The sequence below is a fragment of the Nerophis ophidion genome, linkage group LG05 (assembly GCF_033978795.1).
Source record: "Nerophis ophidion isolate RoL-2023_Sa linkage group LG05, RoL_Noph_v1.0, whole genome shotgun sequence".
Lineage (NCBI taxonomy): Eukaryota > Metazoa > Chordata > Actinopteri > Syngnathiformes > Syngnathidae > Nerophis > Nerophis ophidion.
In genome coordinates, this window is record NC_084615.1 from 31,918,197 (window position 1) to 31,935,399 (window position 17,203).

Genomic DNA, 17,203 nt, shown 5'->3' on the forward strand with positions numbered 1-17,203 from the left:
TGTCCAATCAAAATTAAAGTTTTCTTAGTTTTGAGGGTTTTGGGTTGTATTCATGGTTAGTTTACCCCGGGGGTCGCACACTCAAGACACAAATGTCCCACCACACGCATACGTACGCACAAACACCAGCCCCCTTACACACACACAGACACACCTCGTAGTGGCCGACAAGGAGGCGGACGCGTCGTCATCGTGGCAGGCGGCGAAGCTTTGCGTGGTGCTGCTACTGGCGGCACTGGAGCTTGGCGTGGAGCATGTTGTGGTCCAGGCACTGGGGCCCGACATGGTGCAAGCACTGGGGCCCGACATGGTGCAGGCAGTGGGGCCCGACGTGGTGCAGGCACAGGAGCTAGTCGTGGTGCAGGCCATGGTACCTGTTGTGGTGCAGGCACTGACGCCCGGCGTGGTGCAGGCACTTAAGCTTGGCGTGGTGCAGGCTGTGGAGCTTGGCGTGGTGCAGGCACTGGAGCTTGGCGCGGTGCAGACCATGGTACCTGTTGTGGTGCAGGCACTGGAGCCCGGAGTGGTGCAGGCACGGGGACCCGGCAAGGTGCAGGCAATGGTTCATCTTGTGGTACAGGCACTGGGACCCGGCGTGGTGCAGGCACTGGAGCTTGGCGTGGTGCAGGCACTGGAGCTTGGCGTGGTGCACGCACTGGAGCTTGGCATGGACTTGGTGCTAGCCATGGACTTGGTGCTAGCCATGGACTTGGTGCTAGCCGTGGACATGGTACTAGCCGTGGACATGGTACTAGCCGTGGACTTAGTCTTGGTGCTAGCCGTGGACTCGGTGCTAGCCTTGGACTTGGACTTGGTGCTGGACTTGGACTTGGTGCTAGCCGTGGACTTGGACTTGGTGCTAGCCTTGGACTTGGTGCTGGTCATGGTGCTAGCTTTGGAGCAGCGACAGGTGCTAGTCGTGGTGCAGCTAGCCGTGGTGCAGGTGGAGGTGGCCTAGCGGGGGGTTGCGGCTTAGCAGGCCGAAAGACAGGTGGTGGCGGCCGTGCTGGCGGCTGTGGCTTAGCATGACGCTGGGCAACACCATCTGAACAGCCCCCAGCCCTAGGCCCCCCTTCAAGGGGCGGATACCAGACGCGCTCCCTGCGGTCTGGAACTGTTTTTTGGGGTGGGCAGAGGGAGGTAAGGAGGAGGGCAGAATATTCCCCTTTAAATTGTCCAAAAAGTATTTTTTCTTCAGGCGTGGTTTGAGAGGGTGAATAATTTTTTTTGTGTGTGATGTGGGCGGGGCTTGAGTCCTGGGGGGCGGGGCATGAAACTTAGATGACTGTGATTGATTTGATCTGTTGTTCAAAATCATGTTTTGGTAGTATTTTATCATTGTTATAGGATTTGAATCTTCTACTGGGGGTGGGTGATCACGAGAAAAATAATTGAAAAAAGAATCCATATCTGTGGTGTCGTCTGCTGACGGTGGCGTGACGTTGTCCTGGGGAAGCCTGGCAGGCTGGAGTCTGTTTCCGCCCGGAGGGGGGGGGGGGCTTCGTCAGGAGCGATGCTACCGGGATTGCGGTAACATGGCGCTGTTCTCGGACCAAATGGAGCTAATCAGCACCAGTCTTCCATCTGGCCCCCACATCATCTCTCTGTGATCCACGGAGGAATAGCGCAGCGTCTCCTCTTCCATGGCGCGCAAGACCTCCCACGTTCCTTCGTCCAACTCGTCTGGCCCGTCCAAACTTGCGGAAAAACTTTTCTGCTGGCAACTTTTGTCAAGACTTGGACTGTGGGATAGTTTTTATTTTTCCAAAGCAAAGGGAAATTGGCACGAGCCAGACGTGAATGTGAGTAAATTTTTATTTATTACTAACAAACTACGAGCCAAAGAAGCAAACAAAAGGCACGCACGAGGGCAGAGAACAAACTTGACTACAAAAAAAAAAGACTAGCACAAAGGTTATAAACTTTAAACATGAAACCAAACACTTGCATTGTGGCATAAAGAAAACCAAAAACTTACTGTGACATGAGCATGAGGGAAACAGCATGGCTTTGCATGAAGGGGTTGAGGAATACGGAAAGTTGCCAGGCCGACTACCTGATAACTCTGGCTTAAATAATAGCTATGATAATTAACAACAGGTGTGAGGACCGAGGACAGAGGCGTGACATGAGGTGAAACTAATGAGTTGCTATGGTGATAAAACAAAGAAGGAAGTGCAAACATAGGAACCGATTGTCCAAAAAACAAAACAAAACCTGATCTCATGGGCGTGACAAAAGAATGGACCGTGTAAGGATGGAAAGGGTAATGCAGGCATAAAGTAGACTAAAAATGTACTGTAGTAGCAATATAAAATATAACAATATTTAATATTTACGTATTATATATACAGTATATGATATAGACTGGTATATATATATATATGTATATATATATATATATATGTATATATATATATGTTCGATAATATTGGACTGCCGATATTATCGGCCAATAAATGCTTTAAAATGTAATATCGGAAATGATCGGTATCGGTTTCAAAATGATCTGAATCGGTTTCAAAAAGTAAAATGTATTACTTTATAAAACGCAGCTGTGTACACGAACGTAGGGAGAAGTACAGAGTGCCAATAAACCTTAAAGGCACTGCCTTTGCGTGCCGGCCCAGTCACATAATATCTAGAGCTTTTCACACACACAAGTGAATGTCATATAATATATGCCTCTTGAACACACACATAAGTGAATGTAATGCATACTTGGTCAACAGTCATACAAGTTACATTGAGAGTGGCCGTATAAACAACTTTAACACTGTTACAAATATGCGCCACACTGTGAACCTACACCAAACAGGAATGACAAACACATTTCGGAGAACATCCGCACCGTAACACAACATAAACACTAAAGAACAAATACCCAGAACCCCTTGCAGAATTTACTCTTCCTGGACGCTACAATATATACCCCCCTCACCTCAAGTACCCCCCAACCCCCCCAACCCCACCCACCTCAACCTCCTCATGCTCTCTCAGGGAGAGAATGTCCAAAATTCCAAGTTACTGTTTTGAGGCATGTTAAAAAAAATTATGCACTATGTGACTTCAATAATAAATATGGCAGTGCCATGTTGTCATTTTTTTCCATAACTTGAGTTGATTTATTTTGGAAAACCTTGTTACATCGTTTAATGCAGTGGTCCCCAACCACAAGAAATAAAAAAAATAAAAAAAATTTTTTAAAGTTTATTTTTGATTCTTTTAGTTATTAATTCAATATAAAAACCTGATTGTATTTCTTTATTGAAGTGTCATGAGCGGTCAGCAACCAGCGGCTTTATCTAACCTCTTCATGTGTTTTAAAATGTTGCTTGGTCTGATCAGTTATTAGTGTAAAACTCATGTATGTTACACTTGTCATACTGCTGTTTATGTCAGTAATATTAACGCTGGTTCAGCAGATTGCGGCTTACGCTAGTAAAGCATTGGTTGTGTTGCTACAGTGTTGTTCCTTTAATACATGTAACAATACCATATCTGAGTTAGTGTGTAGAAATATGGGGAAATAAATAAATGTGCGCTTCATTCACTAACTGTGTTACAAAAAATATAAATTGGACTAATACATAATGTTGGATATAGAGAACATACAAACCCTTTATTTTTTAAATCACAACTATAGAAATAGAACCATTTGGTGCATTACCAAATGATGGGTCGCTGGAGCCTAACAAAGCTGCATTCTGGCGGTAGGCGGGTTACACCCTGGACAAGTCGCCACCTCATCACAGGACAAAACATATTTATGTATTTAATATTTGTTTGCTTACTATGGTATATTATTTATTTGTTCACTGTTCTGTTACAGACAACAAGGAAATTGGATAAAATTTATCTGGTATGAAAATGGGTAGGATTAAATAAGCTCTGCTTCTTCCTACTCCTTTTTGGACGTGCTTAAATGAAACAACTGGAAATGTGTGATGCACAACATTGTATCGTATGCATGTTCGAAATAAACTGAAACTGAATACTGGTAAATATACGCCCAGACTATAATTACAGCATTTATGATATATTACTTTATGTTAATGTTTGATAAATTAACTGTACATGTAACTGTACTTGTACATTTCTTAATTATAGGACTGTATATGATTATGAGTCATTGTAGTGACCCATTAATTGTCAAATATCAGGTAACTTTTTCCAAAAACAAACATGTAAAATGTGTTTACAGCTATGCTGTGAAGGTGACTACACCGGTCGCCGCAACTCTTCACTTTCAGACATCCTCTCCATCTGTGATGATACGACTGTTCATTATGGACCACGAGAGTGAAATGGCCAGCGCCACTGGGCAAGGCGTCGCCGTGATTCCCGTGTTCAACTTCCTGCCCAGCAAAGAAGAGGAGCCAATAGGTTTGGGATGTGTTTTAAGCGTATGTTCAATGTGTTATTCTTAGAATTTAAACAAACTGGGATGGCTTTTTTTCCTCCATTAAAAGAAGCTTTCCCGGCTGTTTAATTAGCTTTCCAATTCTTGCTGCGATAACAGGACGCAACACTCGCCATTTGTCTTTTTTCCCCTCCGACTCAGGCCTTTATTCTCCTTATTACAGCTCCCAGTTGCGCAGTAGAGGAGGAGAACCAGAACATATCCCCTACTCCCGAGAACGAAATCAATGTGTTAGACGGTAGCCAGCAGGAAGAGGAGGGCAGTACATCAGGGAAATCAGACTTTGCAGCTGACCACTCACCGCCGCCCACTTGGTTGCCGGTAAAAACAACTGCGTGGATTCACCGGTTGCTCTGACACGTTCCTTCTCCCTCTCTTCTGCTTCGTCTTCTCTCCCACTTGCTTTCTGCTTGTGTTCATAGGCATTTTTCACTGCCAGATACTCATAGCACCTTACTTGCAGACTTGCGCACACACATGAATTTACCCACCCACCCACTCGCATTCTCGCACAGACAAAATGCACAAGAGAACAGCAGCAGAAACCAGAGGAATGCTTTTGTTGTTACTGTCTGACTTTTCCAGTACTCTCTAAACACATACTGTGTAGATGCTTTTTTCAGTACACCATGTACTTGTGCATTCACAAAAGAACCACTGCACACGCATCCAAGCTTGTAAGAAATAATGATATGGAAACTGAGTAGCACCGTGGACTGTAATGAGACGGATCATGTCCAATTTTGTAGCTCATCAGCAAGAGGCATATTGATTAGTCCATAAGACCACTGATCAATTAAAGCAGACATCTGTGATTAAAAATAATGTTCCACTACATTGAAAGCAACATGAGACATTTTGATGCTCAGCTTGTCGACCGCAATGTTCCGTTTAAAAACATGTTTACCTGAATGTAAATACATTTAGATAATGTTGCTATGAATAACTTACTGTACACTTGCAGCTACAGTTTGCAAAAGGGTTTTAGTGTTGTATAAAATTCTTGAGAATTGTATGTTTTTTTTATTTGTTTGACAGGAGCATAAGTATTTGGTGAGGGCAGAGGTGCTCCGTCAGAGCTGGGATTTGGATGAGTCTCAGTTGGCTTTTGCCCATCTGCTCAGTTACAGAGAAACACAAGGTACCCAAAGCTACGTTCCCAATCACACATCACACATGAAAACCATTGTTAACACACTGCAATATGCGTGCTTCCTTTTTTAAATCAAAATCGGGATTTTGCCTTGATAAGCAGTATAAAAACATTACCGTTCAAAAGTGAATACAGCATTGTTAAGATTGGCCCCCAAGGCAGAGCGAGAGATATGATACAAAAATATACACATAATTTAATAAACATAAAACACATTTGCATGGATTGGAGAAAAATACTGGGTACAAACAATAAAGTGGACAAAGCTACATAAAAAGGGACGGAACAAAAAGAGCGTTAGCAGTGTGGGATTAAACTACAACTGCCAAAGAATTACTGAGTGTCCAGGAAAACGAGGACAAGCCAAAGCGGAATACACACAGGAAAAAGCTACGTGGGAGGAAAAACACGATAGCTAGGGAGCTGTGTATCAACCAATAAACTGGTAACTGTTGTGGCTGGCAGCAGGGCTGAACAAGGCCTGAAGGCAAACTTCCAGCAGGTATGAAAGGCATTAGCTTCGCCCTGAAATGCCAGAGGGGCACCAGACCGCAAGCGAAGGCAGACATGCGGCAGCAGAGTAGCGGAGTCAAACACCACACTGGGGCCCCCTGTCGGAAACCAAGTCCAAAGGAAGGCCATGGATACTGAAGACATGCCCCAACAGCAGCTAGGCTGGCTCCAGGGATGATGGCAATTTGAGAAGGGCGATGAAGTGAACCATCTTTGAAAATTGGTCGACCACACTAAAAATGTTGCTGTTGCCACGAGATACAGAAGGCCTGTGTCCAGGGCAATGTTTGACCAAGTTCGTAAAGGAATGGGAAGAGAGAAGCCTTTGTTCTGGTGCAGACAGAGCAAGCGGTGACCGACTTCTTGACATAGGTGTTTATCAAAGGACACCGGAACATCTGAGCGATGACAATCCGTGTGTACCTCACTCTGGGTATGGCAGGAGACTGTAGACATGTTCCCAATGACGGACCAGGTTTCCAACAGGGCAGTTCTTGGGCACAACTTTTTCTCCAGCCCCCCACTGAAAGGTGGTCTTGGGAGTACCATCCTCTTTAGTAAGACCGTAGATTCTGGAGAGAGCATCTGGTTTGATGTTGCGAGAGCTGGGTGATGGAGAAGTTAAATCATTTGAAAAACAAGGACCAAAGTGCCTGGCAGAAGTTAAGTCTCTGAGCAGTTGTCATGTGGGCCAGTTTCTTGTGATCGGTGGCGACCAAGGAAGGGGTTGCTGTGCCCTCAAACCAGTGCCTCCATTCATGTGGCACAAAAACGATGTTCAGCAGCTCTTTATTCCATCCATCTTCTTCCGCTTATCCAAGGTCGGGTCGCGGGGGCAACAGCCTAAGCAGGGAAACCCAGACTTCCCTCTCCCCAGCCACTTCGTCTAGCTCTTCTCGGGGGATCCCGAGGCGTTCCCAGGCCAGCTGGGGGACATAGTCTTCCCAACGTGTCCCGGGTCTTCCCCTTGGCCTCCTACCGGTTGGACGTGCCCTAAACACCTCCCTAGGGAGGCGTTCGGGTGGCATCCTGACCAGATGCCCGAACCACCTCATCTGGCTCCTCTCGATGTGAAGGAGCAGCGGCTTTACTTTGAGTTCCTCCCGGATGGCAGAGCTTCTCACCCTATCTCTAAGGGAGAGCCCCGCCACACGGCGGAGGAAACTCGTTTCGGCCGCTTGTACCCGTGATCTTATCCTTTCGGTCATGACCCAAAGCTCATGACCATAGGGGAGGATGGGAACGTAGATCGACCGGTAAATTGAGAGCTTTGCCTTCCGGCTCAGCTCCTTCTTCACCACAACGGATCGGTACAACGTCCGCATTACTGAAGACGCCGCACCGATCCGCCTGTCGATCTCACGATCCACTCTTCCCCCACTCGTGAACAAGACTCCTAGGTACTTGAACTCCTAGGCGAGAACCATGGACTCGGACTTGGAGGTGCTGATTCTCATTCCGGTCGCTTCACACTCGGCTACGAACCGATCCAGTGAGAGCTGCAGATCCCGGTCAGATGAAGCCATCAGGACCACATCATCTGCAAAAAGCAGAGACCTAATCCTGCGGTCACCAAACCGGAACCCCTCAACGCCTTGACTGCGCCTAGAAATTCTGTCCATAAAAGTTATGAACAGAATCGGTGACAAAGGACAGCCTTGGCGGAATCCAACCCTCACTGGAAATGTGTTCGACTTACTGCCGGCAATGCGGACCAAGCTCTGGCACTGATCGTACAGGGAGCGGACTGCCACAATAAGACAGTCCGATACCCCATACTCTCTGAGCACTCCCCACAGGACTTCCCGAGGGACACGGTCGAATGCCTTCTCCAAGTCCACAAAGCACATGTAGACTGGTTGGGCAAACTCCCATGCACCCTCAAGAACCCTGCCGAGAGTATAGAGCTGGTCCACAGTTCCACGACCAGGACGAAAACCACACTGTTCCTCCTTAATCCGAGGTTCGACTATCCGGCGTAGCCTCCTCTCCAGTACACCTGAATAAACCTTACCGGGAAGGCTGAGGAGTGTGATCCCACGATAGTTGGAACACACCCTCCGGTCCCCCTTCTTAAAGAGAGGAACCACCACCCCGGTCTGCCAATCCAGAGGTACCGCCCCCGATGTCCACGCGATGCTGCAGAGTCTTGTCAACCAAGACGGCCCCACAGCATCCAGAGCCTTAAGGAACTCCGGGCGGACCTCATCCACCCCTGGGGCCTTGCCACCGAGGATCTTTTTAACTACCTCAGCGACCTCAGCCCCAGAAATAGGAAAGTCCACCACAGATTCCCCAAGCACTGCTTCCTCATAAGAAGACGTGTTGGTGGGATTGAGGAGGTCTTCGAAGTATTCCTTCCACCTATCTACAACATCCGCAGTCGAGGTCAGCAGAACACCATCCGCACCATACACGGTGTTGATAGTGCACTGCTTCCCCTTCCTGAGGCGGCGGACGGTAGTCCAGAATCGCTTCGAAGCCGTCCCGAAGTCGTTTTCCAGCAGCAAGGATAAGCTAGATAAGGTGGCAGCTCCTCTCTGAGCTGCCACCTTATCGTGGTAGAGGTGTTTGCGTGTCCCAATGATCCTAGGAGCTATGTTGTCCGGGGGGTTTACGCCCCCTGGTAGGGTCTCCCAAGGCAAACAGGTTCTAGGTGAGGGATCAGACAAAGAGCAGCTCGAAGAACTTTATGAAGAAGAAAAAACATTGACCCAGATTTCCCTCTCCCGGACGCGGGTCACCGGGGCCTCCCTCTGGAGCCAGTCCCAGAGGTGGGGCCCGGCCGGGCACAGCCCGAAGAGGCAACGTGGGTGCCCCCTCCAATGGGCTCACCACCCATAGCAGGGGCCATAGAGGTCGGGTGCAATGTGAGCTGGGCGGCAGCCGAAGGCAGGGCACTTGGCGGTCCGATCCTCGGCTACAGAAGCTAGCTCTTGGCACGTGGAACATCACCTCACTGTGGGGGAAAGAGCCTGAGCTAGTGCGCGAAGTCGAGAAGTTCCGGCTGGATATAATCGGACTCACTTCGAAGCACAGCAAGGGCTCTGGAACCACTTCTCTCGAGCTCTTTATTCCCTACATCATAATCCCTTCTAGCAGTGGTAAGGCGATGTGCCAAGACAGCACATAGGTGGAGCTTCTGGTTGGGTGGGGAGTGCTGTGAAATGACTGCTCACAATCCTGTATCAGACGCGTCAACCTCGACAGAAAATATTGCAAAATGGGATTAGCATAGGTGAGTACTAGCACCTTGGTAAACAATTGTTTAATCATAGAAAAATCTGCCGTGGTCTCATGGGTCAAAAAAAAAGGTAATTTGGCAGAATAGGCCTTATCAAACGCCTTGCTGCTAAAATTACAAATGAAGTGCCTATAAAAGTTGGTGAAAACAAAAAACCTGTGCAAATGTTTTCTTGATGTAGGAGAGGGTGATTCGACCACTGCCTGGATCTTGGCAAGATTGGGTTTCAAATGACCCTTCTCCACGAGAGGTCGACCTCAATCGTCTTTGATATCGCCCCATTAGGCGAAGCGATGTGGCGATCAGCGATCCTCCTTGCCAACTTCTGTATTGTATTTCCGTAATCTGTCATCCAATCGAATTGCCAGATCAATGAGTTCATCCACCAAGGCAGTTTTGTTACAAACAGCCAGTTCGTCCTTAATGCTTATTCCGCTCACTGCTGCTAGAATTCTGAAGCCAATGGAATAAGCAGCGACTGAGAGCTTCATTTGCCTAAAGTCCAGTAACGACTACCCGCGCCACCATGCCCTTGAGGGTACGATCGAAAACCTTACTCATCTCACCTAAAAGAAAAAAGGATAATAAAGTGCGCACAGTGAGCCTTTCTAGCAGCCATCGCCCTGACGGCATCTTCATCAGATAACAGGCTCATAACAAAGGCTATTTTGGCCTGGTCAGAAGAATAGGTTTGAGGTTGTTGGTCAAAAACTAGGGAGTAATGTTCACAGGAGCCAGACTTACCGGAGTAATCGATGGAATATGGAATGTTAGGCTCCCGTGGAGGTGGTATTAGCAAGCATGGGGGTAACAGCCCCAGCCATAGGAAGAGGGTCGCCCGGGTTGAGGGAACCACAGGCCTGCTCCACACGTTAGTCAAAAGTCCCCACACTAGTGGAAATTTTTATTAGGGGAACTGTGATATTGCGTAGCAAATGGTCATGGCCACCAACTCAATGTCCAAAGCCCTTCAGTGGTGGGCGAAACTGCTCTACCTCCACGGGGTCCATTTTTGGCCAGTTAATTCTGTTATGATCAACTTAGGACTCCAAAGCAGAGAAAGAAACATGATGCAAAAATATAATTAACAAAAAGCGCACTTGCATGGAGTGGGGACAAACACAAACAATAAAAGTGGACAAAGCTACATAAATAAGGACGGAACAAAAAGCGCATCAGTAGTGTTGAAATAAACTACAAGTGCCAATGTAGCGAGTGCCCAGTAGTGATGTGATGAGATGTGCCGAGGCTCTGAGGGGTGTGTCAAGTAATGGGGGATACGTTTCCGTAAAACACGTATCAAAGCTTGATTAATGTAGGGAGAACCCGTAAATTATGATGCGTGACACCTGACGGCTTCAGGACGCGGTTCAGATTTTGCGAGGATATTCGACAACCCATAAACAGCCAAAGACCCATTGAAAGTATGTGCTTTTGAGAGTTTCGGTCTGTTGGGAATCTGGATAGAGAATGAAAATAGTTTAAAAAAAAATTCCAATAGAATCAAAGGTGCATGATGTTACATTTACAGTAAACTTAATTTAAGTCGTTTACTGCTCTGGAAGCAGTATGACTAGTACAAAGTTTAAACAAAACAATGTATACTGTATTTGCTAAATTCTGTCTTCGTCATAGTCATCCTTTGGTAGCATAAAGATCTACGCATCTACCTTTTATGCCACATGAAATGGGTTCGATTTTCGGCAACGTCCGTTCGCAAAAATAATACAAACATTACGTTTTAACAACGTAAAGCATTCTGTACTGTATTTATTCTTTTTTAAACAGCCACCATAAATCAACAACTGGATGATGGAGAGGTTGTGTAAAAAAAAAAAAAGAATAGCTTAAAAATAAAAAAATGTACTCAATCTCCCCTGTTATGTACATCATTGTCTAAGTTACATTATAGTGTCATCTTTCTCTTTAAGATCATAAGCAATGTTCGCAAGGTGACAGAAAAAGATTACACAACCTGCCGTATCATACAATACCACCACAGTGGCAAAATGCAAACACACAATACAATAAAACACTTTATTATATGTGTTGATTCAATGAGCAAGACTTTTTGGTCAGACAGTCATCGGCATATCAGAAAGCCGTAACAGTTGCAAAAATTCAATGCATCAAACAGTATACAACTGTTTGTAATTATACATTTGGCCAGCAGGGGGTTTCTTTTGCTGAAACATTCGTGAAGCTTCAAGAAATTTTTGAAAAAATTAGCTCAAGTGGTTCAATGCCTCATGAGGCTTCGTTTCAACATCACTAGTGTCCAGGAAAACGAGAAGATGCCAATACGGAATACCATCCATCCATTTTCTACTGCTTGTCCCATTTGGGGTCGCGGAGGGGTCTCTGGAGCCTGTCTCAGCTGCATTCGGGCGGAAGGCGGGATACACCCTGGACAAGTCGCCACCTCATCGCAGGGCCAACACAGATAGACAGACAACCTTCTCACTCACTTTCACACACTAGGGCCAATTTAGTTTTACCAATCAAACTATCCCCTGAAGCATGTCTTAGGAGGTACCCAGAGGGAACCCACGCAGTCACGGGGAGAACATGCAAACTCCACACAGAAATGTGACGAGCGCAGGATCGAACCCCGGACCTTTGTATTGTGAGGCAGATGCACTAACCTCTCTTTCACCGTGCTGCCCAATACAGACTACACACAGGAAAAAGCTACAAAGCGATAGCTGGGAGTTGTGTTGCAAACAATCAACTCGCAACTGTTGTGGCTGGCAGCAGGGCTTAAGAAGGCCTGATTGCAAACACCAGCAGGTGTGAGAGGCAACGGCTACGCCGCGGAATGCCATGGAGGTCGCCAGAGGGTAAATAGTTGGGACAAACACCACACTCATTTTTCAACAACCGTTTTATTAGCTTGTCACAGTACAATACTATAGAAATGAAGCTTGGACATTCTTAAAAGGACTGTTTCCAACTTTCACGTTACTACCTAGGGGGCACTAACTCCAATGTCCATCCATCCATCCATCCATTTCTACCCATTGTCCCTTTTCAATCAATCAATCAATGTTTATTTATATAGCCCCAAATCACAAATGTCTCAAAGGACTGCACAAATCATTACGACTACAACATCCTCGGAAGAACCCACAAAAGGGCAAGGAAAACTCACACCCAGTGGGCAGGGAGAATTCACATTCAGTGGGACGCCAGTGACAATGCTGACTATGAGAAACCTTGGAGAGGACCTCAGATGTGGGCAACCCCCCCCCTCAAGGGGACCGAAAGCAATGGATGTCGAGCGGGTCTAACATGATACTGTGAAAGTTCAATCCATAGTGGCTCCAAGACAGCAGTGAGAGTCCCGTCCACAGGAAACCATCTCAAGCGGATCAGCAGCGTAGAGATGTCCCCAACCGATACAGGCGAGCGGTTCATCCTGGGTCCCGACGAGCGGTCCATCCTGGGTCTCGACTCTGGACAGTCAGTACTTCATCCATGGTCATCGGACCGGACCCCCTCCACAAGGGAGGGGGGGACATAGGAGAAAGAAAAGAAGCGGCAGATCAACTGGTCTAAAAAGGAGGTCTATTTAAAGGCTAGAGTATACAGATGAGTTTTAAGATGAGACTTAAATGCTTCTACTGAGGTAGCATCTCGAACTGTTACCGGGAGGGCATTCCAGAGTACTGGAGCCCGAACGGAAAACGCTCTATAGCCCGCAGACTTTTTTTGGGCTCTAGGAATCACTAATAAGCCGGAGTCTTTTGAACGCAGATTTCTTGCCGGGACATATGGTACAATACAATCGGCAAGATAGGCTGGCGCTAGACCGTGTAGTATTTTATACGTAATTAGTAAAACCTTAAAGTCACATCTTAAGTGCACAGGAAGCCAGTGCAGGTGAGCCAGTACAGGCGTAATATGATCAAACTTTCTTGTTCTTGTCAAAAGTTTAGCAGCCGCATTTTGTACCAACTGTAATCTTTTAATGCTAGACATGGGGAGACCCGAAAATAATACGTTACAGTAATCGAGACGAGACGTAACAAACGCATGGATAATGATCTCGGCGTCTTTAGTGGACAAAATGGAGCGAATTTTAGCGATATTACGGAGATGAAAGAAGGCCGTTTTAGTAACGCTTTTAATGTGTGACTCAAAGGAGAGAGTAGGGTCGAAGATAATACCCAGATTTTTTACCGAGTCACCTTGTTTTATTATTTGGTTGTCAAATGTTAAAGTTGTATTATTAAATAGAGGTCGGTGTCTAGCAGGACCGATAATCAGCATTTCCGTTTTTTTGGCGTTAAGTTGCAAAAAGTTAGCGGACATCCATTGTTTAATTTCATTAAGACACGCTTCCAACTGACTACAGTCTGGCGTGTTGGTCAGCTTTAGGGGCATGTAGAGTTGGGTGTCATCAGCATAACAGTGAAAGCTAATACCGTATTTGCGTATGACGTCACCCAGCGGCAGCATGTTGATGCTGAAGAGTACAGGGCCAAGGACCGAACCCTGGGGAACTCCACACGTTACCTTAACATAGTCCGAGGTCACACTGTTATGGGAGACGCACTGCATCCTATCAGTAAGATAAGAATCACAAATTAAAACAGATTTCTCTTTATTGTTTCCCCTTTTATTACTTTTAAATTATTTCATTACAAATAACCAGATGACGCTGTCACTGCTGTTTTGTAAAAAGTAAAATAGTTGGCTATTTTTGTTGTTAATGACCATATGTATAAACACAGCATTGTTTGTTATGATATACTGGTAGGCCATCGACCACTGTTATTTACAACTAATGAATTTGTGGTATAATGACAACCTTATAGAGCAGTATAGATTTACTCTATGCCATGGGTGTCAAACTCTGACCCGCCGTGTATTTTCATTTGGCCCTTAAGGAAAAATCAAATTAACATTAGAGCTGGCCCGCAGGTATTATACAGCGGCGGTGTCGCTGTAACACCCCCCCCCCCCTCCCACAGGGGGCCACCATTCTCCCAAATTTGGGGGCGTGCATTAAAGGACTGCCTCAAGCGTCCTCCAAAACCTTTCGTCACGTCCGCTTTTCCTATGTAGAAACAGCGTGCCGGCCTAGTCACATGATATATGTGGCTTTTACACACACACACGCTAATGCAATGCAAGCTTGGTCAACAGCCATACAGGTCACACAGAGGGTGGCCGTATACACAACTTTAAGACTGTTACAAATATGCGCCACACTGTGAGCCAACACTAAACGAGAATGACACGCAAATTTCGGGAGAACATCCGCACTGTAACACAACATAAACACAACAGAACAAATACACAGAATCCCTTGCAGCACTACCTCTTCCTGGAGGCTACAATATGAAAATGTATTATTAGTCTGTGGGAAAAGTTTATTTTGATATTTACCTGAAAAGGCTGCAAATAGAAAAGACAAATTCAATTTCTATTTAAATTTTATATGATATGCCATTGCTATTTTTTAAATTATTAGTATTATTTGAAACTCGATTTTGCATGTCACTATAAAGTTATATAAGTCTCGCTCGTTCAATATTCAATGCACAACTTGTTTGGGTGCCTATTAAAAGGTTAATTTGTTCAACCTTGGCTCGCGGCTTTGTTCAGTTTAAAATGTTGGCCCACTCTGTATTTGAGTTTGACACCCCTGCTCTATGCGATTGTGGTCTAAATAGCTGACAGCATAGTTATATCCAAGTTTCTTTTCTGTAGTACTACATTATTCCTAATGAGGATATAATAAAATGACCATGTGCTATACTGAGCTTTGGTGTGGCTTTGTGTACGAGTCCACTGACCACAGGAGCCTCCTATGGTTTTCCAATAAGCTTGTGGAAGTGGGTCAACGGGAAGTCAAATGAAGTTTGCTCTTCTTGCCCCATGGTGCCCTGGGAAATATCTCAGCAGGAAAGTGAATTAATTTCACCCAGTTAAACGCGTCTCAGCGGTGAGGCTGTGCCCTTGATCATACTCCCTATATGCTACATGGATACTGACTGCCATGCCGCACGCTTTGAAAGCCCTTTTTAATAAGTTCAAATAGTGCTGTGTGGATGTTTAATGCTTGCAATGCCAGTATGTGCTGTTCAAGCAGTTTTCAGTATTTAGCCCCTAACGACAACTCTTTGTTTTCATTAACTGACTCGTATGCATGAGTACTGAGGCTTGGACGTTGCAAACAAATTGTGCCGCATCTCCAATTGGCTTCAACAATAGGAACTTGGCAAATTGGCAGTGTCACTCAAATGATGGATCGCTGTGGCAAGGGAGTCTGCCTGTTGTAACTGTGAAATGCAACAGTGCCATCTAGCAGAGGTACGCCCACACAACATATACATATGGACGCTTATGGTAAAAAACACTAAATTAACAAATTGAACATATTTTAATCGCTCTAAAATCATCACCAGAGCCACGTGAGGTATTATGTCATGGAACATGTGCAGTATCTGGGCCTGTATCCATCACAGTATCATGTTTCATGTACCCTCTCTTTACAAAATGCAGTTTTCTTCCCGGAGGAAGTGATAGAATCGACCTCTGACATGTCGAGCAATGAAGAGCAGTGCCCAGATCCACCCAAAGCCAACCGGAAAGTCGAAGAAGAGAAGACAAACGGCAGCTGCTCATCCGAAGACACGGTAATACATCAACTGTGACAAACATCTCTGCAACTAGTGTTGTCCCGATACCAATATTTTTGTACCGGTACCAAGATAAATTTTGGTTTTTGGTACTTTTCTAAAAAAAGGGGATCACAAAAAATTTAATTTTTGGCTTTATTTTAACAAAATAAATCCAAACATGTTTCTTATTGCAAGTTTGTCCTTAAATAAAATAGTGAACATACAAGAGTACTTGTCTTTTAGTATTAAGTAGGCAAACTAAGTCTCCTAAATTTATTGCGGACATGTGCAGTAACATATTGTGTCATTAATTATTTTATTATTTTGTCAAAATGATTAAGGACAAGTGGTAGAAAATGAATTATTAATTTACTTGTTCACTTACTTTTAATATCGGGTCATTTTCTCTTTCAACATGTTCTATCTACACTTCTGTTAAAATGTAATAATCAATTATTCTTCTCTTGTTGGATACTTTACATTAGTTTTGGATGATACCACAAATTTGGGTATCAATCCGATACCTAGTAGTTACAGTATCATACATTGGTCATATTCAAAGTCCTCATGTGTCCAGGGATATATTTCCTGAGTTTATAAACATAATATACATTTTTAAAAAACAAAAGAAGATTTTGTGATGCTAAAAATTATCGATGTAATCATAGTAGTATCGACTAGCTACGCTCCAGTACTTGGTATCATTACAGGATGTTAGGTGTAGATCCACCAATGGCGTTTGTTTATATTGTAGCGTTCCGGAAGAGTTGGTGCTGCAGGGAAATCTAGGAATTAGTTGGTGCTGCAGGGAAATCTAGGAATTAGTTCTGTAGTGTTTCTGTTGTGTTGCGGTGCAAATATACTCCCAAAATGTGTTTTCTCATTGTTGTTTAGTATGGTGTCACTGTATGACACATGTTTATGACAGTGTCGTCGTTGTTCATACGGCCACTCTTAGTGTGACAGGTATGGCTGTTGACTAAGTATACGCTTCCTTCAATTAGGTGAAGTGTTTTCGAAGTCAAGATGTTTGTCTTTACAGTGGAGATAGGTAGGTTGTGAGTTGATGGGTCAAGTGCAGAGAATAATTTTGCCGCACCTGGGGTGTGTGTGACAAACATTGGTACTTTAAGTGTAATGGTTGATGATTGGGCATACAACAGTCTTGTTTCCCATCCATCCATTTTCTACTGTTTGTCCCTTTTGGGGTAGTGGGGGTGCTGGAGTTTTGACTCTGC

The 17,203-nt window shown here is 45.0% G+C and overlaps 1 protein-coding gene across 9 annotated transcripts in view; it reads left to right on the forward strand.

The window, feature by feature from the left end:
* Nucleotides 1-17,203, forward strand: part of adgb (androglobin) — a 108,938-nt gene that overhangs the window by 70,435 nt on the left and 21,300 nt on the right. For all 9 annotated transcript variants that reach the window (XR_009806803.1, XR_009806804.1, XM_061900577.1 and 6 more), the window contains 4 exons: nt 4,205-4,386; nt 4,587-4,744; nt 5,462-5,564; nt 15,847-15,980. Coding sequence is in view for 7 of the 9 variants with exons in the window: in XM_061900577.1 (XP_061756561.1) it covers nt 4,205-4,386; nt 4,587-4,744; nt 5,462-5,564; nt 15,847-15,980 (577 nt within the window). In the remaining 2 variants the exon portion in view is untranslated. The remainder of the gene's footprint in view (nt 1-4,204; nt 4,387-4,586; nt 4,745-5,461; nt 5,565-15,846; nt 15,981-17,203) is intronic.